Source organism: Euleptes europaea, chromosome 7 (assembly GCF_029931775.1).
Source record: "Euleptes europaea isolate rEulEur1 chromosome 7, rEulEur1.hap1, whole genome shotgun sequence".
NCBI classification, from domain to species: domain Eukaryota; kingdom Metazoa; phylum Chordata; class Lepidosauria; order Squamata; family Sphaerodactylidae; genus Euleptes; species Euleptes europaea.
This window is the reverse complement of record NC_079318.1, coordinates 63,068,800-63,090,233: the sequence shown is the minus strand read 5'-3', so window position 1 is coordinate 63,090,233 and position 21,434 is coordinate 63,068,800. Positions and strand designations below refer to the sequence as shown.

General features: G+C 47.1%; 1 protein-coding gene across 2 annotated transcripts in view; it reads right to left on the bottom strand.

Annotated features, from left to right (window-relative positions):
• The window catches only part of SOS1 (SOS Ras/Rac guanine nucleotide exchange factor 1), a 75,572-nt gene extending 58,679 nt beyond the window's left edge, over positions 1-16,893 (bottom strand). For both annotated transcript variants that reach the window (XM_056853671.1, XM_056853672.1), the window contains exon 1: positions 16,364-16,893. In XM_056853671.1, the coding sequence (XP_056709649.1) occupies positions 16,364-16,450 (87 nt within the window). In that variant the 5' untranslated portion in view covers positions 16,451-16,893. The remainder of the gene's footprint in view (positions 1-16,363) is intronic.
• Positions 16,894-21,434: the final 4,541 nt, after the last annotated feature.

Here is a 21,434-nt window from a genome sequence, read left to right as displayed (position 1 = left end):
CTCTCAACTCCAGGATGTTGATGTGGAGTTTTGTCTCGTGTGGTGACCAGCGTCCCTGGGCCATGTGTTTGTTGAAGGTGGCGCCCCATCCTTCCAGACTGGAGTCTGTGAACACCTGCAATGGTTCTTCGTGAATGTACTGACTGGCTCTCTGTAGATTGGACTTGCGTGTCCACCATAACAGACCCTGTTTTGTTTTCTGTGTAATAGGGACAAGCTTGTCCCTTTTCCTGGCTATGTGTTTCTGGAAGGGTCCTAAAAACCATTGTAGGGGTCTTGAATGAAATCTTGCCCATGGGACCACTGCTATGCAAGAGATCATCAGGCCCAGGAGTTTCGCCAGCCGCATTAGACGTGCTGACCGAGCTTTTATGATTGTTGATGTCAATGTGATGATCTTGAAAATTCGCTCTGGGGGCAGAGATAAAGTGTTTGCCTGAGAGTCTATCTGGACCCCTAGGTGAATCAGGGAGCGAGAGGGAGTGAGAGAGCTCTTTTTGAAATTGACCAAGTACCCATGCTGTTGGAGAGATTGCATTACAATGGATGTATGCTGGAGAGACTGAGTTCTGGATTGGGCACAGATCAGGATATCGTCCAGGTACGGATGTACCTGGATTCCGTCCTGTCTGATGGCTGCCACGATGGTTACGAGGATCTTCATAAAGACCCTCGGGGCGGAGGCCAAACCAAAGGGGAGTGCTGTGAATTGAAAATGGAGCTGGCCAATTGCAAACCTGAGAAATCGCCTGTGATGTGGATGAATAGGTACATGCAGGTACGCTTCTGTTAAGTCTACTGCTGTCATAAACGTACCTGGGCGCAGGGATTCCACTATAGAGCGGAGCGTTTCCATTCTGAAATGTTTGCGTATGATTTTCTTGTTTACATATTTGAGATCCAAAATGGCTCTCCAGTCCCCATTTTTCTTCGGGACGGTGAAAAATATAGAGTAGACTCCTTGATGTCTCTCCTGCATGGGTACTTGTTCTATGGCCTTGATGTGTTGGAGATGCTGAATGGCCCTGAGTGTTCTGTCCCTTTTCTCCCTCTTGAGGGGGATCGGGGAATAAATGAACCGGTCTCGTGGTTTGTTCGAGAATTCCAGAAGGTAACCATCGGTTATTATCCTGGAAACCCAATTGTCCGGATTGGAGGCCAACCACGCCTGCTTGAACAACTGAAGCCTCCCCCTATGCCCATGGGTTGGGCGCCACTGGGTGTTGGTTTTGGGGAACTTGTCCCCTTTGTCGGCTCTGTTGCTGGACTGAGGTCTTTGGAACCTGCCGCCTCTGCGGAATGATCTGAAGTTAGAGTTCCATGACCCTCTCTTATATTCTGACCGGCCCCTATTAGAGGGGCGAAAGGAACGAAAGGGCTGGTAGGTAACAGACCTTTGTTCTCTACGTAGTTGCCGGGGCATGACGTGCTTTTTATCTTTTGTTTCAATTAAGATTTTTTCTAACTTTTCTCCAAATAGTTTTTCCCCTTGAATGGGATAAGCCATAAGGGTGGTTTTAGCCCTAAAATCCGCTGGCCACGCTCTTAACCAGAGGGCCCGTCTGACTGCAGAAATTGATGATATGGAGCGGGCAGAGAAGGAGATAGAGTCTAATGAGGCATCCGCCATTAGACTTACTGCGCTTAGAACTCTCTCTAGACCGCCAATGACCCTGATATTCTCATCAGGAACCAGTTGGATCAATTTCTTGATCCATAGAAAAGAGGCTCTTGCGAATATAGACATGGTGGCATTTGCCTGAATAGATAAGGCAGCAGCCTCATGGGCTTTCCTGACGAGGGAGTCAGACTTTCTGTCAAGCTGGTCCTTCAGTGTACCCATGCCATCCTCAGGCACGAGGCCTGGATTTTGTAAATCGGCCACTGGTGCGTCGACAGGGGGAACCTTAAGTAGAGACATGGCATGTGGTGCCAAGGAATATAATTTCTTAATTGCCGGGGGCACCTGTTTTGTAGCAGAGGGGTTATCCCATTCCTCCCTGACCGTTCTATAGAACAGGTCGGGAAAGGGGACCAGATTGTTAGGTGATTTCTTTCGTGGAAAACATTCCTTAACCCCTTGTTTTAGCTTAGGTGCATTTTCCTCAGGAGAGGATTCCTCTTCATTTAATTCTAAGGCTAGGATTGCCTTAGCCAGCAAGGATTGGTATTCATCCCCATTAAAAAGTCTATTTGGTTGTTCATCTGAGTGTGAGGACTCCTCATCGGAATCAAACTCGCCCTCCTCTAATTCAATATCTTATTCTGTGGATAAAGTAGATTCTAACTGTCTAGGTTGGATTTCAGGGCCCTTGGATTTTAGTGCAGCCTTGGTGGGCCACTGCTTTGGAACAGGAGCCTGAGGCTGAGTCTGGGTCGGAATAATCTGACTTGGACCTGGCAGTCCCCCAGAATTGTCCCTGTAAGCCTGATCAGAGAAGTTGGGAGGAGATCCCATGGGGGGGGGGAGAGGAGGGGGGGCCGCCCAAGGAAAGGGAGGGGGAATCCTGCATTGGTAAGCTTGGAAGGCTTGCCATTGTCTTTGTAAGGCATAATTAATCATATCATCAGTTTCTTGCTGAGTAAAATGGCGAATTCCCGCCTCTTCATGAGAGGGGGGGGGTACGTTACCAACTCCAGACCGGGAGGGATCATCCACTGGAACCGGGGAGACAGCCGCTGAAGGGGTCGCGGGTGCTCTCTCAGGCGCAGATATAGGGGAAGAATGAGGCTTCTTTCCCCCTTTCACCTTGTGGCCGATTGTTTTTGAAGAGCCGGCAGGCTTGGAACCGCGCTTCTTCTCCCCGGCTCCGTGTCTAGCCGGTGCGGTCTTTCGCGCCTTTTTTTGGCGCTGCCTGCAGCGGCTCGCTCTCCGCGCTTTCCAGCGTGTCCCCCGTCTCGTTCCCTAAGGGCTCGCTATTGCGGCCGTTGGGAGAGTCGGAAAGGGTTTTGGACGATTGTACCAGTCCTAGCTGGTAATCCTCGACCGATAATAAATCGTCCTCCCGAGGGCTAATGGCGTCGGCCATTTTGGATCGTTCTTCCCGATCCCCTCAGCTAAAGACACAAACCCAGCAGAAAGGTGGAAAACAAACACTGGGAAGGTTGGGGGGGGGTTAGAAAGATAGGAGGCTTAGAAAAAAACGGATTGTAAGATTTAGACAGGAAGAAGAGAGAGAGAAAACTAATCTACTCTGACTGAGCACAGAGCTGCGTCAGAAACCTACTTTCCCCATACGAAGGCAGGAGGAAACTGGGCTGCTCCAGGCTATTTTCCCGCCAGGAAGACAGGAAGTTTGGTTTTTGTCCTGCCTTCCCCGGATGGATCAAGGAAAATAACCCACTGCTCAAGACGCCTGGAGCCTCGGAGGAGAAAAAGAGAATGTCAGAGCAGTGTTAGACAGAAACACCAAAACAGAGGCAGTGAAATCAACTGCCCTAGACCTGACAGATCTTCTAGGTTCGATAGACTTCATGCAGGGAGGGAAGGATTAGATGAACACCCTTCCTGAACATTTGCTTTTCCCTTCTTATTGCAGGTCTAAAACTTGGGCATGGCCAAATGTGCAAGCCTAAGGACCAGAGCTAAAAGATTCGTGGTTTAAGGCCGTAGATGAACCAACCCGCTGAATCTACAACCGATCCTTTGGTTCCCCACTGGGGAGAAAAGTATCACAATGAATGTAACTAAATAAAATAAAGCACAAAGGCCTATTTCCACATTCATGTACACAACAGAAATGCAGGAGATTTTTGTGCTTTGCATACCACTACGTTCATTATCAATACAGGGCACTGCTCTCAACTCTTATGACAGCCCCAAGGTTTCACAAAAATCCTTGTAGCACTAGTTGCCCATCGGAGACTACAAGGCATTTTGATTACTTGCCCATCCAACTCATTAATCCAGGTCCTGAACAGCATTAAAGTAGGACTAGGATTGTGGATGCAAGAGAACTGGTTTTCAAGAGGGGACACTATGGAGTCAATTTCAAGACAGTGGTAACAACAGATGGTAACTTGAAGGGCTAGGGGTTTTATGTGCAAGGACTAATGGCTCAAGGAATCTGGAACCACCAGGAAGTAGGAGTGGAGGAATGCACTTGCATGATCTGCAGGAGGAGATTTTATCTTTATTTGGACAGAGAAGCATCTGGTATCACAAAAGTTAGAACAGGGGGCAAGATAGGCAAACCCTTTGGTAGATTGGACTGAGCAGAAAAACTCTTAAGGAGGCAGAGGAAGGCCTCCACTGTAACGTGTTCAGTTCAGTGGCAATGTTTTAGCATCCCCACCATGGATCTGGTCACTTCATCTCAGAAGGTGAGAAGATTTATTACAGTTGCTGTATTCAACAGCAAAGAGCACAGATGCTCTGGTACAGTTGAGCCCAGCTCCATTCCTTTCTTCACATCAGCCCTATTTACAGAGTCCTCGAAAGATCAGATATAGGGTGAAAACGCATGGCTGTTTTAGCCTCCTTTATTCCCTGTTTCAGCCAAGATTCAGCCAGGATCAAACGCACGTTCGGCAAAATACACGCGTTTGATCCTGGCTGAATCCTTGCTGAAACAGGGAATAAAGGAGGCTAAAGCAACCATGCGTTTTCGCCCATAGTTGAAAGTAGAGGCAATACTAATTGATATGCACTTGTCACGGAGACCATGGCTACCAGATCTCTTGACGATGTCAGCTGCGATAGTGGTATTTGCAAGACAGGAATCATCCCTTGTCACAATCCTGCAGCCTCAGAAACATGAATAAGCAATGTAGAGACAGAGAAACGGCTGATGGAATGTGGATACACAGCATCAGTGGTCGCTGTGGTGAAACAGGCAAACAGCACCTCACTCTGCTACTGCCTGTTATACCAAGATAATGGATCCAAGTAGGGTTCTTCACTGACCCTTACTTTATCACATGCACATACCACTCAGATTTTTTTCAACTGCTCCTCTGAGTATACAGTATCCGATTCTCACATGCTTATTGCAAAGTTCCAGTTTAGAAACAAATCACTTTCTGAACAATTCCCTTGTACATGGGTATGAGAAGTTATCAATTTGTTTCTTTAAAGGGGAACTGTTATGAAGAAAAATCATAAAATGTTCAAACCTATATTACTTTTAAAATCTGTATTATGTCAGGCTGCTATCTCGGTTTCGTTATTGCCTCTGTCTCTGTGCTGTATTGTCTGCCCCCCAAGGTCGCATGCCTAAGCCTGGGAACTCAGCTCCTGGGAAACTGTATTCCTGCGTGTAATCTCCCGCCTTTCCTGCCTTATAATATCTCCCAGCTAGTGAGCCTTTCATAGCTGTCATTTTATTCGTTTGCACTGTATGCCTATTTGATCAGTAAAAGCCATCTGTTTGGACTCTATATGACTTTGTGGTGATTTCTGGTTCTGTGGGCCAAGGGCTGACATTATGACAGCTATCTCACATCTTCACCGTTCTCCTAGCCAGGCTGGAGCCCAGGGGGGTTCGCCTGCCGCTTGGATGGGAGCTGTGCAGCTCTCCAGGTGATCTACTACCCTGGAGCCCTTCTCAGAGGACCCTACTCTGTTACAGGACTTAATCGCTGAACTTTTCCGGACGAACCGAGAGGTTTGCCGCTTGAGGGGACTGGTACACGCGCAGTGGCAATCTCTTACAGGACGTCTCTGGATGTTAACATCGGAGGATACTGATGCTCGTTTAGATCTTCAAGACTTGGATCAATTACTGGACGATGCCCGATTGGCGACTGAGGATTTACAAATATTAACTGGACTTTTGGATAATCTTATTTCTCGACAAACTCTTTCTACCATGGCGGGAGCCCCGCCGGAGGGTTTTTCCCTGATCCCGGATGCGGCCAGCTGCCAGGCTGAGGCCAAGCGAGTCGCTATTAGCACCGCTCTTCTCCTTGTGGAATGTACAAAGGACACCCCGGTAGCCACCTTGGCTCAAGTTTTGACCCCGACGTTTGGAGCCGAGGCATCCGCACTGGCGGTTCGAGTACAACCTCTGCTGGGCGGGGAACCTGACCCCATACTCTTGCTCCTCGAGACAGAACTTTTGCCGCGCATTACGGCAGAGGCTGCCCTAAGACTTGAGAACGCCAAAGTTCTTGCGGATCAGCAAGCCGCCGAAGCGGCTAGGGTCGCAAGAGAGAGAGAGGCGGCGGAAGCAGCCAGGGCGGCTGCAGCAAGGAATCAGGCGAACGTGGACACGCGCCCCAAGGACTATGTACTGGGACTATCAGGTCTAACTTTTTCCCCGGCGTTTGTCCCGTCGCGTGCGACCCAACGCGCACGCCGTTTGGCTGACCGACGTCGAGACTCAGATGAGTCTGAAGACGAGGATTTATATGGGGATAGCTCTCAATGGGCCACGAGCTTCCGAACCAGTAAGCCTTATCTTACTGGGGGCCCAAGTGAGGAGGTTCATCTTTTACGAGCCCAGAATCGGGAGCTCTCCGACCGTGTTGATCAACTCCAAGAAGTAATGGAACTTATGCTTCACGAGAACAGGCAATTACAACAAACCCTGATAGCTCAGAGACAGCCCGTTCCGATACCGGGTCAGGGGGTACCCGTACAACCACCCGCTAATGTGCCTGCTCCACCCTTACCTCCTGGAGCTCCTGTTGCTCCTCCGCCCGGACCACCCGTGCAACCACCTGCTAATGTGCCTGCTCCACCCTTGCCTCCTGGAGCTCCTGTTGCTCCTCCGCCCGGACCACCCGTGCAACCGGGTCAGCCCGCGCCCGGCCCTTGGAAGCAACTCAAATTGAGGACTACGTATGACGGATCTCTTGAGACTTTGCCTTGTTTCTTGCATCAAGTGGACAGTTATATGCGAGAACAAGGTCAACTTTTCCCCACGGAAGATAGCCGGGTGCGGTACGTAGCTTCCCTCCTGACAGGCAAAGCGGCTGACTGGATGGTCCTCCAGTTTGACACCCGCTCTCGTGCGATTCGTTCCCTCAACAACTTCATGACTGCCCTGAGAAGGAGGTTTGAGGACCCCTTCCTGGGAGAAAGAGCCAAAACGGAACTCTTACAATTAAAACAAGGCTCTGCTACAGTTCGGGAATTTGCCGATGAATTTCAGCGACTGGCAAGTAAAATTGTAGGTTGGCCCGAGACCACCCTAATCCATCATTTCAGGGAAGCCTTGCATCCTGACATTCTGAACTGGTCTTACATGCGGGGCGATCCCGATACCCTCGAAGGCTGGATCCTATTAGCCGAGGAAGTGGAAAGCCGCCGCCGCTTTATTTCTCTCGTCCGTCAAAAGCACAAGGAGAAGGGCACCCAAAAGCCTCAACCCAAGGCACCACTGCTCGTCCCACGAAATCCCCCACGTCCGCTCCAGGAACGTGAAGCCCGATTTCAGAGGGGTGCCTGTCTTACATGCGGAGAAATGGGCCACTTTGCAGCCGTTTGCCCACGCCGCCAGGAATTATTTCGTCCCAGCACGACAACCCGCGCCCGAGGTCGTCCACCACGCAGAGGCACCGCGGCCACCCGCAGCGCAGCTCCGGGAAGGCCCACACCCTCTGCACTCCATGCCGGGGACCCAGCCTCCCTGCCTGCTTCCAACGACCCCGCCGGGTCTCGGATTACAAGTGCCCCATTGGGGGACAGCTTTCCCTCTTCGGATGAGGAAAACCCTTGGATTTCTCCAGCCTTAAACCTGGAATCTCCCCTCGACTTGTCAAAAAACGGCTCCGGTCTGTGGTGAATGGAGCATCTCCACAGACCTCTCAGGATCTTCCTATCAAACCGAATGCTCCTACCAAAATCAAAGAAGTGGACTCCACCGTCTATGTAGATGCAGTTTTACAACAACTTAACGGAGGTCCACAAATCCCCGTCAAAGCACTAATTGACTCCGGTTGCTGTCGCACTCTCATAAGCGAAGCCACGTTTGCTGCACTCAGAGCCGACTCTGAGGCTTTACCCGCCCCCGTCCAATTTGCTCAAATGGACGGGAGCCAATTCCAGGGGGGTCCAGTTGATCATCGCACCATAGGGGTGGCAATGGGAATTGGTTCCCACTGGGAACAAATAGACTTCACTATAGCCCCTATCCGATTTGAAGTGGTCTTGGGAATTAACTGGATTAAAGGACATAGTCCCAGTATTGATTGGGAAACAAACACTATTTCTTTCGCTAGTCCCACCTGCGACCAGCATCGGCAAAACTTTGCTCTGCCATTTCCGCCCGTTCCAGCGTTAACCTCTACTGCCCCAGTACCACCGGCTCTACCCGCTGTATACCGGGACTTTGAAGATGTCTTCGACCTTAGGGAATGTGATGCCTTACCCCCCCACCGGGCCTCAGACTGTGCGATTGAAGTAGTAAAGGACTGCACATTAACCAAAAGTAAGATTTACCCTATGAGCGCTTCCGAGCGCACTGTCCTCCGGGACTTTTTAGACAAAAACCTCGCCAGAGGGTTCATTCGCCCTTCGAATGCCCCAAACTCGGCCCCCGCGTTTTTCGTCCGGAAAAAAGAGGGCGACCTTCGCCTGTGCATTGACTTCAGAAAGCTCAATGCGGTTACCCAGACCAACGCCTATCCTATCCCATTAATATCGGATATTTTGGGACAATTACAGGAAGGCCGTGTGTTCTCTAAATTAGACTTGGTGGAAGCCTACTACCGAGTCCGTATCCGCGAAGGAGATGAACACCTCACTGCCTTCTCTAGCTGTTTCGGAATGTATGAATTCCTTGTAATGCCGTTCGGATTAAAAGGGGCCCCGGGGGTCTTCATGCAACTCATCAATGAAATCCTACATGACCTTCTATATCGTGGGGTGGTGGTCTACTTAGATGACATTCTCATTTATTCAAAAACTATGGACGAGCATGTGACTCTGGTCAGGGAAGTTCTACAACGCCTGCGTAACCATCAACTGTTCGCTAAACTAGCTAAGTGTGAATTTCACCAAAGCAAACTCACGTTTTTGGGATACATCATCTCCCACCAAGGTCTTCGCATGGACCCCGCCAAAGTCCAAGCCGTCCTCGATTGGACTCCCCCCACCAACCGTAAGCAAGTACAGCAATTTCTGGGATTTGCTAACTTCTATCGGGGATTCATCCCTAACTTCGCCCAAGTGGCTCTACCCATTACGGACCTGCTGAAAACTAAAGGAAAAGTAAGCTCGGCTGCCTTGCCCTCCGCAAAAATCCTATGGACTGAGCAATGCCAAGCCGCCTTTCTGGCCCTCAAACGCCTCTTCACTTCGGAGCCGGTGCTACGGCACCCAGACCCAAATCAAATGTTCATTGTGCAAGTCGATGCTTCCGATGTAGCCATGGGAGGGGCTCTCCTCCAGCAAGGACCGGACGGTCTTCTTCACCCTTGCGCTTACTTTTCAAAAAAATTTGCGCACGCTCAATTAAACTGGCCCATCTGGGAGAAAGAGGCCTCTGCAGTTCATCATGCACTGACTTTATGGCGGCAATTCTTGGAAGGGTCTAAAGTACCCTTTGAAGTTTGGACCGATCACAAAAATCTAGCTGCCCTCACGGGGTCCCATAAGCTGTCGGCGAAACAACAACGGTGGGCGGAGTTCTTTGCTCAGTTCCGTTTCACCCTGAAGCACGTCCCTGGGAAGCAGAACGTTCTCGCGGATGCCCTCTCCCGTTTACCACAATATCCGGTAAAACTCGAAAGACCCACCAACTCTCTGTTCACCCCTATGCAACGTGGGGCCCTACCTATGCTGGCTGTGCAAACCCGATCCCAGCATCAACACACCTTCCCTAACTCGCAAGCTCCGCCAGCCCAACCGGCTGCCCAGCCGCCACCGCAACAGACCGGAGTTCCCGCCCCTCCTACCCCTCCGACCGCTCAGCCGCCTGCAGTCTGCGCGCCGCCGCACGTAAGCACTAACCCTATAACTATTTCTCAGATCTCCAGGACCGACGGGGGGGCTCCCTCCAAACTCCCCATCTCCGAATCCTTTTTAACTGTCCTTCGGGACCAGTGCCTTTTAGAACGTTCCGCTCATACCCTACCTCCTGGTGTTTTGGAACAAGGGGGGTCCTGGTACAAAGACTCAAAATTGTATGTACCCAAAGCTCTCCGGAAGGACGTTTTACATTTAGCTCATGGAGCCAAAACAGCTGGGCACTTTGGGTTTCTGAAGACCCTTCACTTATTGCGCAGACAGTTCTGGTGGGGGGGAATGCGTTCCGACATTGACTCCTTCATCCGCAGCTGTCCCGTTTGTGCCGCTGCGAAACGATCGCAGGGCAAACCCCCGGGACTGCTACAACCTCTTGAAACGCCCAGCAGACCTTGGGAAGTGATTGCTATGGACTTCATGACTGATCTCCCTCTCAGTGGGGGTAAAACTGTGTTGTGGGTTGTTACTGATTTGTTTTCTAAGCAAATACATTTGATTCCATGTGCAGGGATCCCCTCTGCTCAGAAACTGGCCCGCCTCTTCGTGACGCATATATTTCGTTTACATTCGTTTCCGCGTAAAATAATTTGTGACCGCGGAAGTGGTTTCGTTTCTAAGTTTTGGAAAGCTTTCCTCAAGTTGGTGGGGGTGGAACAGGGATTGTCTAGTGCATACCATCCTCAAACTGATGGTCAAACTGAACGTGTCAATGCTGTACTTGAATGTTATTTGCGTTGTTATGTTAACTACCACCAGGATAACTGGGTGGAACTGTTACCTTTAGCAGAATATGCCTACAATAATGCCATGCATCAATCCACAGGTTTTAGCCCGTTTTTTGCTGTGTATGGACAAGATTTCAGTCCCATCGTTCCTACAGATGATGTAGAGGGGGAGGGGAACCCCGACATTGCCTCCTGGGCACACGCCCTCCGTACCACTTGGCCCTGGCTCGTTAGCAACCTCGACCGGGCCAAACGTAAATACAAAGCGCAAGCTGACACACATCGCTCCCCCGGGGGGGATCTGCAAGTGGGTGCTTTGGTTTACCTTTCCACCAAAAACCTCCGTTCCACCCAACCGTGCCATAAACTCAGCGCCAAATTCATTGGCCCTTTCCCCATTACTCGGGTCATAAACCCTGTCACAGTGGAACTGGCTCTCCCCAAATCCTTGAGGCGTGTGCATCCTGTTTTCCACATAAGCCTCCTCAAACCCCATGTTGCATCTTCACGGTGGCATCCGGACCCACCGCCTGCGCAACCCATCATGGTGGGGGGGGAAGAACACTTCGAAGTCTCCAAGATCCTTGACTCCCGTATTCACCATGGCACTCTCCAATATCTAGTTCGTTGGAAACATTTCCCCCCTGCCTATGACGAATGGGTGCGCGCACGGGATGTCTCCGCCCCCGACCTCGTCGACGCCTTTCACATTGCTTACCCGGACAGGCCAGCCCCCTTGCGAACTGGGAGGGGGCCTTGAGGGGAGCAGAATGTCAGGCTGCTATCTCGGTTTCGTTATTGCCTCTGTCTCTGTGCTGTATTGTCTGCCCCCCAAGGTCGCATGCCTAAGCCTGGGAACTCAGCTCCTGGGAAACTGTATTCCTGCGTGTAATCTCCCGCCTTTCCTGCCTTATAATATCTCCCAGCTAGTGAGCCTTTCATAGCTGTCATTTTATTCGTTTGCACTGTATGCCTATTTGATCAGTAAAAGCCATCTGTTTGGACTCTATATGACTTTGTGGTGATTTCTGGTTCTGTGGGCCAAGGGCTGACATATTAGCAGCCTGAGCAAATGGATCAGTTCAGAAACATACTTCTTCATATATCTTAACCATTTAAATTAACTGTATCTTTGTACTCTTGCATTCCCAACTGTAACTGTTTCTGGACATGACTACCTTTTAACAGTTAAAAAAAAAAAGACTCTGTCCAGTTCCCTAGACTTCATAATTCTATAATCTCCAGCCACAGCCAGTACACTCTTTCAAACAACTGCCCCTCAACATTCCTTCAACTGTTGCTCCTTTTCCAGATTCTAAGAGAGCTCCCGATCTGGTTGCAGAGCTACATATTTAACCCTTCCTATAGCAGTTATTTCATAAGGAAGAGTCCTGCATAACAACTTTAAACTAAGTATACATATTTAAAAAGCATCTACATCAAGTATAAAACTGTGTAATGAAGTTATTTTGTCACGATAGCAACTCTTAGTGTCAAGATATTCTTCCACAAACAGAATCAACAAAGCTACCCGGAAAACCTGTCTAGATTGGGGCATAAAAAGAGCAGCCCCCCCAGGGCATAAGAATATCAAGGAATAAACTAGACAGGTTTTGGTAATGGGCACCTTGCCATCTAATCCAAATTTGCACGTATTTTAAGCAGGTTGCAGGTGTGGCTGGGTGCCTTTTACCAGCTTTGAACGTCTAGTCAGCTGCAGCCTTTCCTGGGCAGAAAAGATCTGGCCACTGTGGCACATACCCTGGTTACATCCAGATTAGATTACTGCAATGTGCTCTACATAGGGCTGCCCTCGAGAATTGGTCCAAAACTTCATCTGGTGCAGAATGCTATTGACTGGAGTAGGTTGTAGGGACCATATCACTCCAGTCTTGGCCCAACTACACTGGTTCCCAATTTGTCCCAATTTTGGGACCTCCTTCTGTTGGGAGGTGCTGGTAATGGCCTTTAAACCCCTTTACGGCTTGGGACCGGCATACATGAAGGTCCACCTAATCCCTTATGAAGCTATTGGACCACTGTGGTCATCTTTCAAAGCTGTTTTGGGTGCACCCACCTTCTGGGCATATCTTCTATCAAGTTATCAAAGAGACGCTCAAGCAAAACAGTTAGCATTGAAGCAACAGAAAAACTAAGTTTATATTCCAAACCATAATTCAAAGCAAACATCAGGAAGTAATATACTTCGGAAAATTAACAGTCCAATCCTAAGTGGAGTTACAGTGATGTAAAATTCTTGGTTCCAATGGGCTTAAACTGAAGTTATTCTGCATAAGATTTCACTGTAAAAGTCTCATGTGCACTATTTTGATTATGTGGCACAGAGTAAGACTTAAACCTGTTACAGCCACTGATTTCAAGGAGGTTTAAACATGGCCATCTGTGTTACATATACAGATGTAAAATTTCCAGAAATTGAAGCGGGGGGTTGGGGGCATTTTTTCAGGTTTTTTGGGGGAAATGGAAATTTTGGGGATATTTGAAATATTTGCAATACTTACTATCCTATGAAACCTCAACTATTTTACTGCTTTAACAATTTAAAATGCATCATTCATCTTACTTAGCATATAAAATCGCAATATTTTACATATTTATGGAATTTAAAAATTATAAAGGCCTTAGTTTTGTTGCAAATATGCCCAATACTTAAAATAAAAAACTGCAACTGATGCACCCTGTGCTATCTTAGTACATACCGTAAACCTTAATTTTTGCTAACTGGCTAGAAACAGCTACGTTCTCAATGAAACTTCCAGCTTTCCTCTGAAGCTTTGGTACAGTTTCAGCCCCACCTCCTTCTTATCTTTTTTCTCCCTCCTGCAAGGTAGGGCAATAGGCTACTTTTAATCCAGTCTGTAGGTAAATACGTCACAGCGGTTTGAGGGAGAGTTGAAAAGGTCAACCACATCAAGTCAAAAGAACAACAGAAGGCATGTAACTGTTGGGAAGCAATGAAAGTCCTGTAATACTCCCCTTATGAAGATTGGGTATCCTTCTAGGTGCATAAATGCATCTTGAATTTAAAAGCTGTATATGTCTACAGCATGCCCGCCTTGTCTTTGAAAGCATTTCTCTCCTTCGAAAAGAGAAAATATTTCATAGGAGCTTTTTTCATTACTCTCCAAATTTTTTGGGGGAAAAGGCCTTGGGAAAAAATGGACCCCCCCACTTTCCCCCTGGCCTTCACATCTCTAGTTACATCCCAATGTATTTCAATTACAAGTAATAACATTCACACACAATAATCATACTTTTATATAAAATAGAAAAATCCATGACTATTTTCTCAACTTAATTTAAGCTTCAAAAATGTGCACACTACTTATAGCTCAAGCCCCATACACTCCACTTCATACATATTAGCTCCTGTCTATGTAATATGTTTCAACAAGAGAGATCTAGTCACAGATATGCTACTGAGGGTTTTTTTTAAACTGAGGTTAGAAACTGAGGCAGAAGAATATCAAATCACTTCGCATTCTGAACAAAGCCCCAAGTGCACTTTCCCCCTTCAAGCTCCAGCTACCTTTACAGTGTGGAAGAATCTTTCTTTCCAGGAAAGAAATGATGGTTGCTATCCAAGAAGGCCAAGATGTGTCTTTGAACATTTTTAAGTGTCCCCAATTTAAAAGTCCAGCAACTTTCAGGATTACTCTGATTTATGTATTAGGATAAAGGAAACTGTAGAATGTTTGGGCAAAATTAGTTTTAATTCAAATACAACAAAGATTCTTTAGACTCTGGCTGAACTTCATTTATTCTCTTGCTCCAAAATACTGATGCAGAGGTACAAGTTGACACTGCAGAACTTGTAAAAGTATTAAAATGTGTACCCTCAATACGGAAATTAAGTGTGTTTTGCCCATTAAATATGAAGCTAGATACCATGGATGTGTTCTATTTCTCAGCTCTGCTGTTGGGCAACACAACCACTGACTACTTTGGGGATCTGAAGTCAACTTTACCTGCACAATGTGACCAACTTACAACTTGGGTTATGACCATCAGGCAGAAGTAAATTGGTTAAGAAAAAGCAGTTAACTACACTGATACCAAGGGACAAATTAAGTTACCAGTCTAAGATCACAGCACTTAGGCTTGTCAGGGAGAGATTCCATCCTCATCCCAATTAGGTCCTATGGACTGGACATACCTCAGTAATGTTCAAGAGCTCTCAAAGCTGCTTAGTTTTACTATAAATGATGGAAAAATCTGTGGATAGAAAGCGGCGGTTTTCTTTAAAGTTAGCCTAATAACAAATAGTTTATGCCTTTCAGAACAACTCAATGGATTCCTGTGGAACAGAAGTCTAGTTACTTAACTCCAAACAGCAGGCACAGACCAAACAGACCCAAACAGCTGCAAGAATAGTGAAGTAGCAGCCTATTGTTCTGTTTATTGTACATATTATCAGGCTTTTACTGGATCGTTTCACTACTTTTGCATTGTTTCTGGTAGGCCATGTCTCAAACTTTTTATTGTATTGTTTAAAGATTTTGTAATCCACCTTGAGTCTCAGTGAGAAAGGCAGACTGTAAATAAAAATAAATCAATAAATAGTAAAGGGATGACAGCACAACAGCAAATTACGCAGGCCTCCTCTTCATTTAAGCAAGTATGCCCGAATGACTCATAACATTCCAGCTTGAATTTAAAACCCTGTGTAACTCAAAAAACTGCTATCCTATACCAACACAATACATTTGCCCAAAATGCAATATTATTTGAACCATTTTGAAACCTGCCTGTGCTACACTGGTGCTAACAATGACAATGGTGCTTGCGGTTGTACAAAAGAAAACTAGTACCACATGGCAGACCCTCATATTCCTCTTAACTGTGAGCCCTAACATACCATGTTCTGCATTCCTGCTTCAGTTAATTATCATCTTGTAAACTTAGTTTAAGTGCAACTCATGTGTCCATAACACTTGGTACTTACAGTCAGCTCCAGGAATTAGCTTTTCTAGAGAACCAATCTGAGAAGGGCTGCTAAGACAGCCTCCATCCAAAATGCTTTGCCTGCAAGTTCTGTTGCCATAAACACTTTCCTCATGCTTGTTTTGCCTCTGCGATAGCAATGAGGGTGGGGGACAGAACATATGTCCTAAGGCCCTCCAACTGTTACCTGCTACACTGCACGTTCCAAAACAATACATTATGGTGAATGACAGCATTCATATGCAAATGAAGATAAACTGATTAAGAGTCTGAAAACTCAAGAATGCGCCAGTGCATATCACACCTAATCCAATCACGCCTGCTGATGTCATTTACTCGCTTTTGACATTTACATTGCCATTGTGGGTCTAATTCACTCGTCTCTACTTAAGGATGGATGGAATCACAGTCTGGCTGTATCTGAAGAAACGAGCTGTGGCTCAGGGCAGCTCATACCCTGTCAGAAGTGCAGAAGGTGCTGCTGGACTCTCGCTGTTTTTTTTTTTTTTACTGCTCGTGACAGACTAACACGGCTACCCATCGTGATCTGTCTCCAGTGAATGTCTCCAGTCCTTCCTAAATGGGATGATCAACACTGATCGGGGAATGCCAACCCTCACCACATTATTCATCCGCATACGCGCATACCGAGACCGCACGCCCTTTCCTGTACCTTTTTCAGACTCGATGCCCTCTTGGGCGCGAGGGGCGTCCGGCCACCTCCCCCTCCCCCCTCCCCGCACGCCGCTCTTCGCCTCACCTTTTTAAGGGCGGCCACCAGCAGCCCTCGCCACTTGGGCGCGTTCTCTTCGCTGAAGAACTCGTACTGCAGCGGCGGCGCCTGCATCCTGCTCGCTCCGTCCCGTCCCCGGTGAGGGGAAGCGACGGGAGTCACTGCTGAGGTCGAGCCCGACGTCGTCCCTGGGCCCGGAGCGGCGGCGGCGGCGGCGGGCGACACCCGGAACCTGAGGAGAGCGGAGGCCGCGGGAGCCGCCGGGGGCGGCAGCGGCAGGACCCAGCGTCGCGGGGCGGCGGCGACATCCCTTACTCGGTTACCCGCCGCCCGGCCCGGCCTTGTCTCATTCACCGCCAGAGCCGGTCCGGGAGAAGACACCGACCATCTCCGCCCGGACAGGTCGGGGGCTGGAAGGTGACCGAGGCGGACGTCACCCGGCCAACGGCACGGCAGCGGCGGTTACTCAGGGAGGAGGGGCGGGGTCCCGAGCTTGGCTTTGAACTCTTGGGTTTCTTTCCTTGCCCTGACGGTTACAACCGCCCGCGCGTGCGCAGCTGGCGCCAACGGCGACGGAGCATGCGCAGTTGCCCCCTCCTCCCTTCCTCAACCTTTTCTTTTTCTTTCCTTTGCTTGAGTTCCCTTTTTTGCTCCACCCTCTTTCCTTCAGCGCGGAAGTGAGACTCGGATTTGTCGCACGCAGACATTGCTAGCTGAAAACCGAGTCCCTGGATGAAGTGTTTTCATTGGAGGGAGAAGGGGGAAAAAATGCTTAATTCTTTTCACAGTGTCCCTTGCGGAGCGGAGGAGGTAGTGGCGGCTTTGGAGTCCGGCGCTCAGAACTTAGTTCAAGTTCAAAGCAAAACACGCAGAACTGGACGTGCGGGTGGCGTTGGAGCTTCGAGTGAGTTGTGAGTGCCGCTGAAGGACGCAGGAGGTGTGTTTTCTGTGCAATCGAGAGGATATAGCGTCGGATCTCTGCAGAAAGTTGGGGAAGGTTCCTTTTATAATAAGAATTTTATTCCGTGTTATCCGTGTATGTTAGGGATTCTTATCTGTGGTCCATTGCGGGGGGTCCATAGGTGGGCTTCTGGGGGACTGTGAAGCAAAGTTTTTTTTCCTTCGATTTCCTTCCTATTACTTGTTTTTTGTGAATGAAAAAAAAAGTTTCAATGTCAAATTATGTTTTGAAGGTATTGTTTCACTCCAAATAAGTGCAGGGTGGCATGGGATGCTACTGTATAGATCAGGGAACATCCAGTGGTCACCAGTGCCATGTTACAAAGTCTAGAATGGTTTCCGAGAAAGTCCACTCAAAACAGTTTGACAGGGAGGAGTTCATGCTTGGCTTGGCCATCAGAATGAGGTAAATCGTTCAATTCAAGGCCCTGCAATAACCAGTGTAGACATTGCTGAGAAACAAATAGCTGTTTTAGCCAAGCTTCCACCCGAGATTGGAGGCAGACAATAGGAGGAAGTGCTTTTTACAGGCTGAAGTGGCAGCCTTGTAAATTTCTCTGCAGGGAGAAATCAGAAGATACTTGGAAACCCTGCCTAATGCTTTTGAAGGTTACTTCTGCTTAGATGACCTTAAAATAGACACGTGGGTTTGTAATCCTGTGCTTGCCGACATAGGCAGCATCAGTGATGCAGACCTTGCCAAAGATGACCTCACCAACTTCAAGACAAAGGGACATGATGCAACATGAACTCAACTCAAAGAGTCTTGGGGGATTCAGGTGTTCCTTGACACAAGCCTACCCTTGTCTGGCAAAGCGAGCTGTTTGCTGCTACACACCTTTGCAAGTCAGGGTTTTCAGCACTTGTGGCCATCAAAATTAAAAAGTTTAAATCAGTTGCTTGTCTAAGATGTCATGCACATTGCCATGTCAAAGACCGCTCCACAATTTCAACTTCTTACTCAAGCCAAACAACAGCAGCCTTCTTGCTGAAATTTAGTTTTTGAGCTTAATAAAAGTTTACTTTTTATTTTCTTTGCACAATTTGGATTTATTCTAGGGTGGCTTTTTTGAGGAAGTGGCTATTAGTTAAAATAATGCGTATGCAAAATTTTGGGTGTATGCGTTTATGTGCATTTTTTCTCCGAAGGGGGTCCATAGCTTTCAGCAGATTCTCAAAGGGGTCCATAACTCAAAAAAGGTTCAGTGGTGCTTTGCACAGTTCATTTTATCCTATCCTTCCTTCAGAGAAATCAGAGCAGTGTACTTGGTTCTCCTGTTCATTTTATCCTTATAACAATTCTCTGAAGTATGTTAAGCTGAGAGACAGTCCAAGGCAGAGTCCTCAGCATCATAACTTGAGGGGAGGATTTGAACCCAGGTCTTCTTGATCCCACTCTTAGCAGTATTAAACCCTCCAACACTATTGTATACCTGCCTGTCTTTACTGTTTTACAGATTCTCTTAACTGCTGTTTCTATCATTTATGCTGCTTTTAAATGTGGTGAGTCACTTCAAGCATTTTTAATGACAGGTGGCTTACAGATATTTTAAATAAACTTTTGTTCATATTAGAGCCAGCATGGTGTAGTAGTTAAGAGTGGTGAACTCTAATCTGGAGAACAGGGTTTGATTCCCAGCTCTTCCACATGAGCGGCAGACTCTAATCTGTGAACCAGATTGGTTTCCCCACTCCTACACATAAAGCCTGCCGGGTGACCTTGGGGGCTAGTCGGAGAGTTCTCTCCTAACTCTCTCAGCCCCACCTACCTCACAAGGTGTCTATTGTGGCGAGGGAAGGCAATTGTAAGCCACTTCAATACTCCTTAAAGGTAGAGAAAAAGCAGAGTATAAAAACCAACTCTTCTTCTAGAAAAAGGACATAAGACTACACCCCAGTACTCAAAACAAGGATCACAGCCTGCACCTGCATGGTTGTACACTTTATTATTCTTATACCATTATTACCCTTTGCTGAAGGCTTGACAGCTCTCCTGTTTTATGCAGGATTCATGTACATTGCCATAGACTGTCCTGCACTGACTGAAGAGCAAAGGAAATGCTGTTCTTTTGGCTACAGATGTTAGAAAAATATAATATGCAATTAATAGATCAAGATATACTTTAGAAGCCTCAGTGATTGAAATGGCAGGCTAAAAGGTGCCTTAAGTACTCCTTTGCATGTGTTAACACCAGAAACATGATGTGATGCATCCACTCATGCAGAAATTAAACTTCTTGACTCTGAAGAAGCAACTAAACTTTGAAGAATTAGAACTCCAGTATTACACACGTTAACAAGCAGTCTCTTAAGAGGCAAAGAGGAGGACAATGTTTTACTAAAAACAAATCCCAGAAAATTGGGACTATCCTTGCTAAATATAGTTGGAATATGTGCACTGTGTCCTCTACAGTATATGGGTTTCATGGTAAAAAAACGAGAGAGAGAGAGAGAGAGAGAGAGACGGGTTCTTGTTCCCAAAGAGCCCTCTTAAAACAGGATCAATTAACTCTTACGAAGCTGAAATTTATTTCTGGTTCCCACCCTCAGGGCACCTTGTGTCTAGAATTATAGGCTTGTTTTCTTAACTAGCCCAGCGAGACTGCCCTCAGTCGTAAAGAAGCTCTGTTCTTTACAAAAGGAAGAGGGAAGAGAAGTCATCTGTGTGATAACATCTCAGCTATTTTTATAACTGGTTCAGTGAAGACCAACAGGTACAATCAGTACTTCAGAGGATAAGAAGTTTTCTTAGAAAACAGAGGTGTTGCTGGCACTCTAGATCAGTGAGGCTGGTCAGATGCCAGGATGTTGAGCAGATAAGGTGCCCAACTGCCCAGAGCCAGCGCTGCCACATGGGCAGTCATTTGTGGAGCACAGCCACACCTTGTGGGAGAGGTAACTAGTATTTCAAATTGTACTGAGAACATGCCCCTAATGCTTGCCCCTGATTGGTTATATCCCTGTTCCTCTCAGAAAACTATATAACCCATTGCTGAAGGTCCCACAAAAGCTGGAGCGAGCCTCACGTTTGTTTGTTTTTTAAACACACTGGTTGTCAGGCGGAACCTTCAGAGTCAATGTACATGTTCCGTTTCCCACATGAGGCTAGAACTCCACAGATAAGTGCTTTCTTAATGCTGGCGTTCTGCCTGAATATGCCATCTGACATGTGCTTTATAGCATGGTTTGTATCAGGGGTTACTGCTGAGCTGCTGCTGGAATTTGAGAGCAGAGGCAGGGCTCATCGCTGATCTCTGCCCTGCTGCACCATCTTTCAGTTTAATGAGAAAACCAACTTATTGTGTTTGGAAATGTGAAGCAGATTCATCCTTTGGGGTGAAAACACATCCAGAAATCATTAATACAATATTGAATCACTACTGAGTTTATACTTAAAGGTAAAGGACCCCTGGGCAAGCACCAGGTCATTCCTGACCCATTGGGTTATGTCACATCCCGACGTTTCCTAGGCAGACTTTGTTTACGGGGTGGTTTGCCAGTGCCTTCCCCAGCCATCTTCCCTTTATCCCAGCAAGCTGGGTACTAATTTTATCGACCTTGGAAGGATGGAAGGCTGTGTCAACCTTGAGCCGGCTACCTGAAACTAACTCCAGTCGGGATCGAACTCAGGTCGTGAGCAGAGCTTGGACTGCAGTACTGCAGCTTACCATTCTGAATTGAAATTATTTTAATGAATGATCTAGCCAAAGCATTAAAATAATGACAAATCTCAAAATCCAGTTACATGGAAAATCACATTTGTACTAGACATTGTGTATGGATCACAGAAAACATCTTAGTATACTAGAAAACATTTGGCCCCATTTATGTTAAACTATCTTTCTTAAATGGATTTATTTGCAACATGTTTGTAATGCTCACAAGGATTATGTTTCCAAAGGGACTTTTTAACAGTCTTGCTACAGCAGCTCCCTTCCCTGAACAGATACTGATTATGCAAGTTCTTCAAAATAAGTATAGCAGCCAGATTTGCTTGAGTAAGAGCAGTATATTAGGAAGATTTTTTAAAAAATGTGGATGTATACATTTTGAGGAAAATTGAGCAAACTATTCTAGTTTTCAGGTATGCTGAAACTGAATCTCATTTGCTACATTGTATTTTTAAGTTCAACTGAAC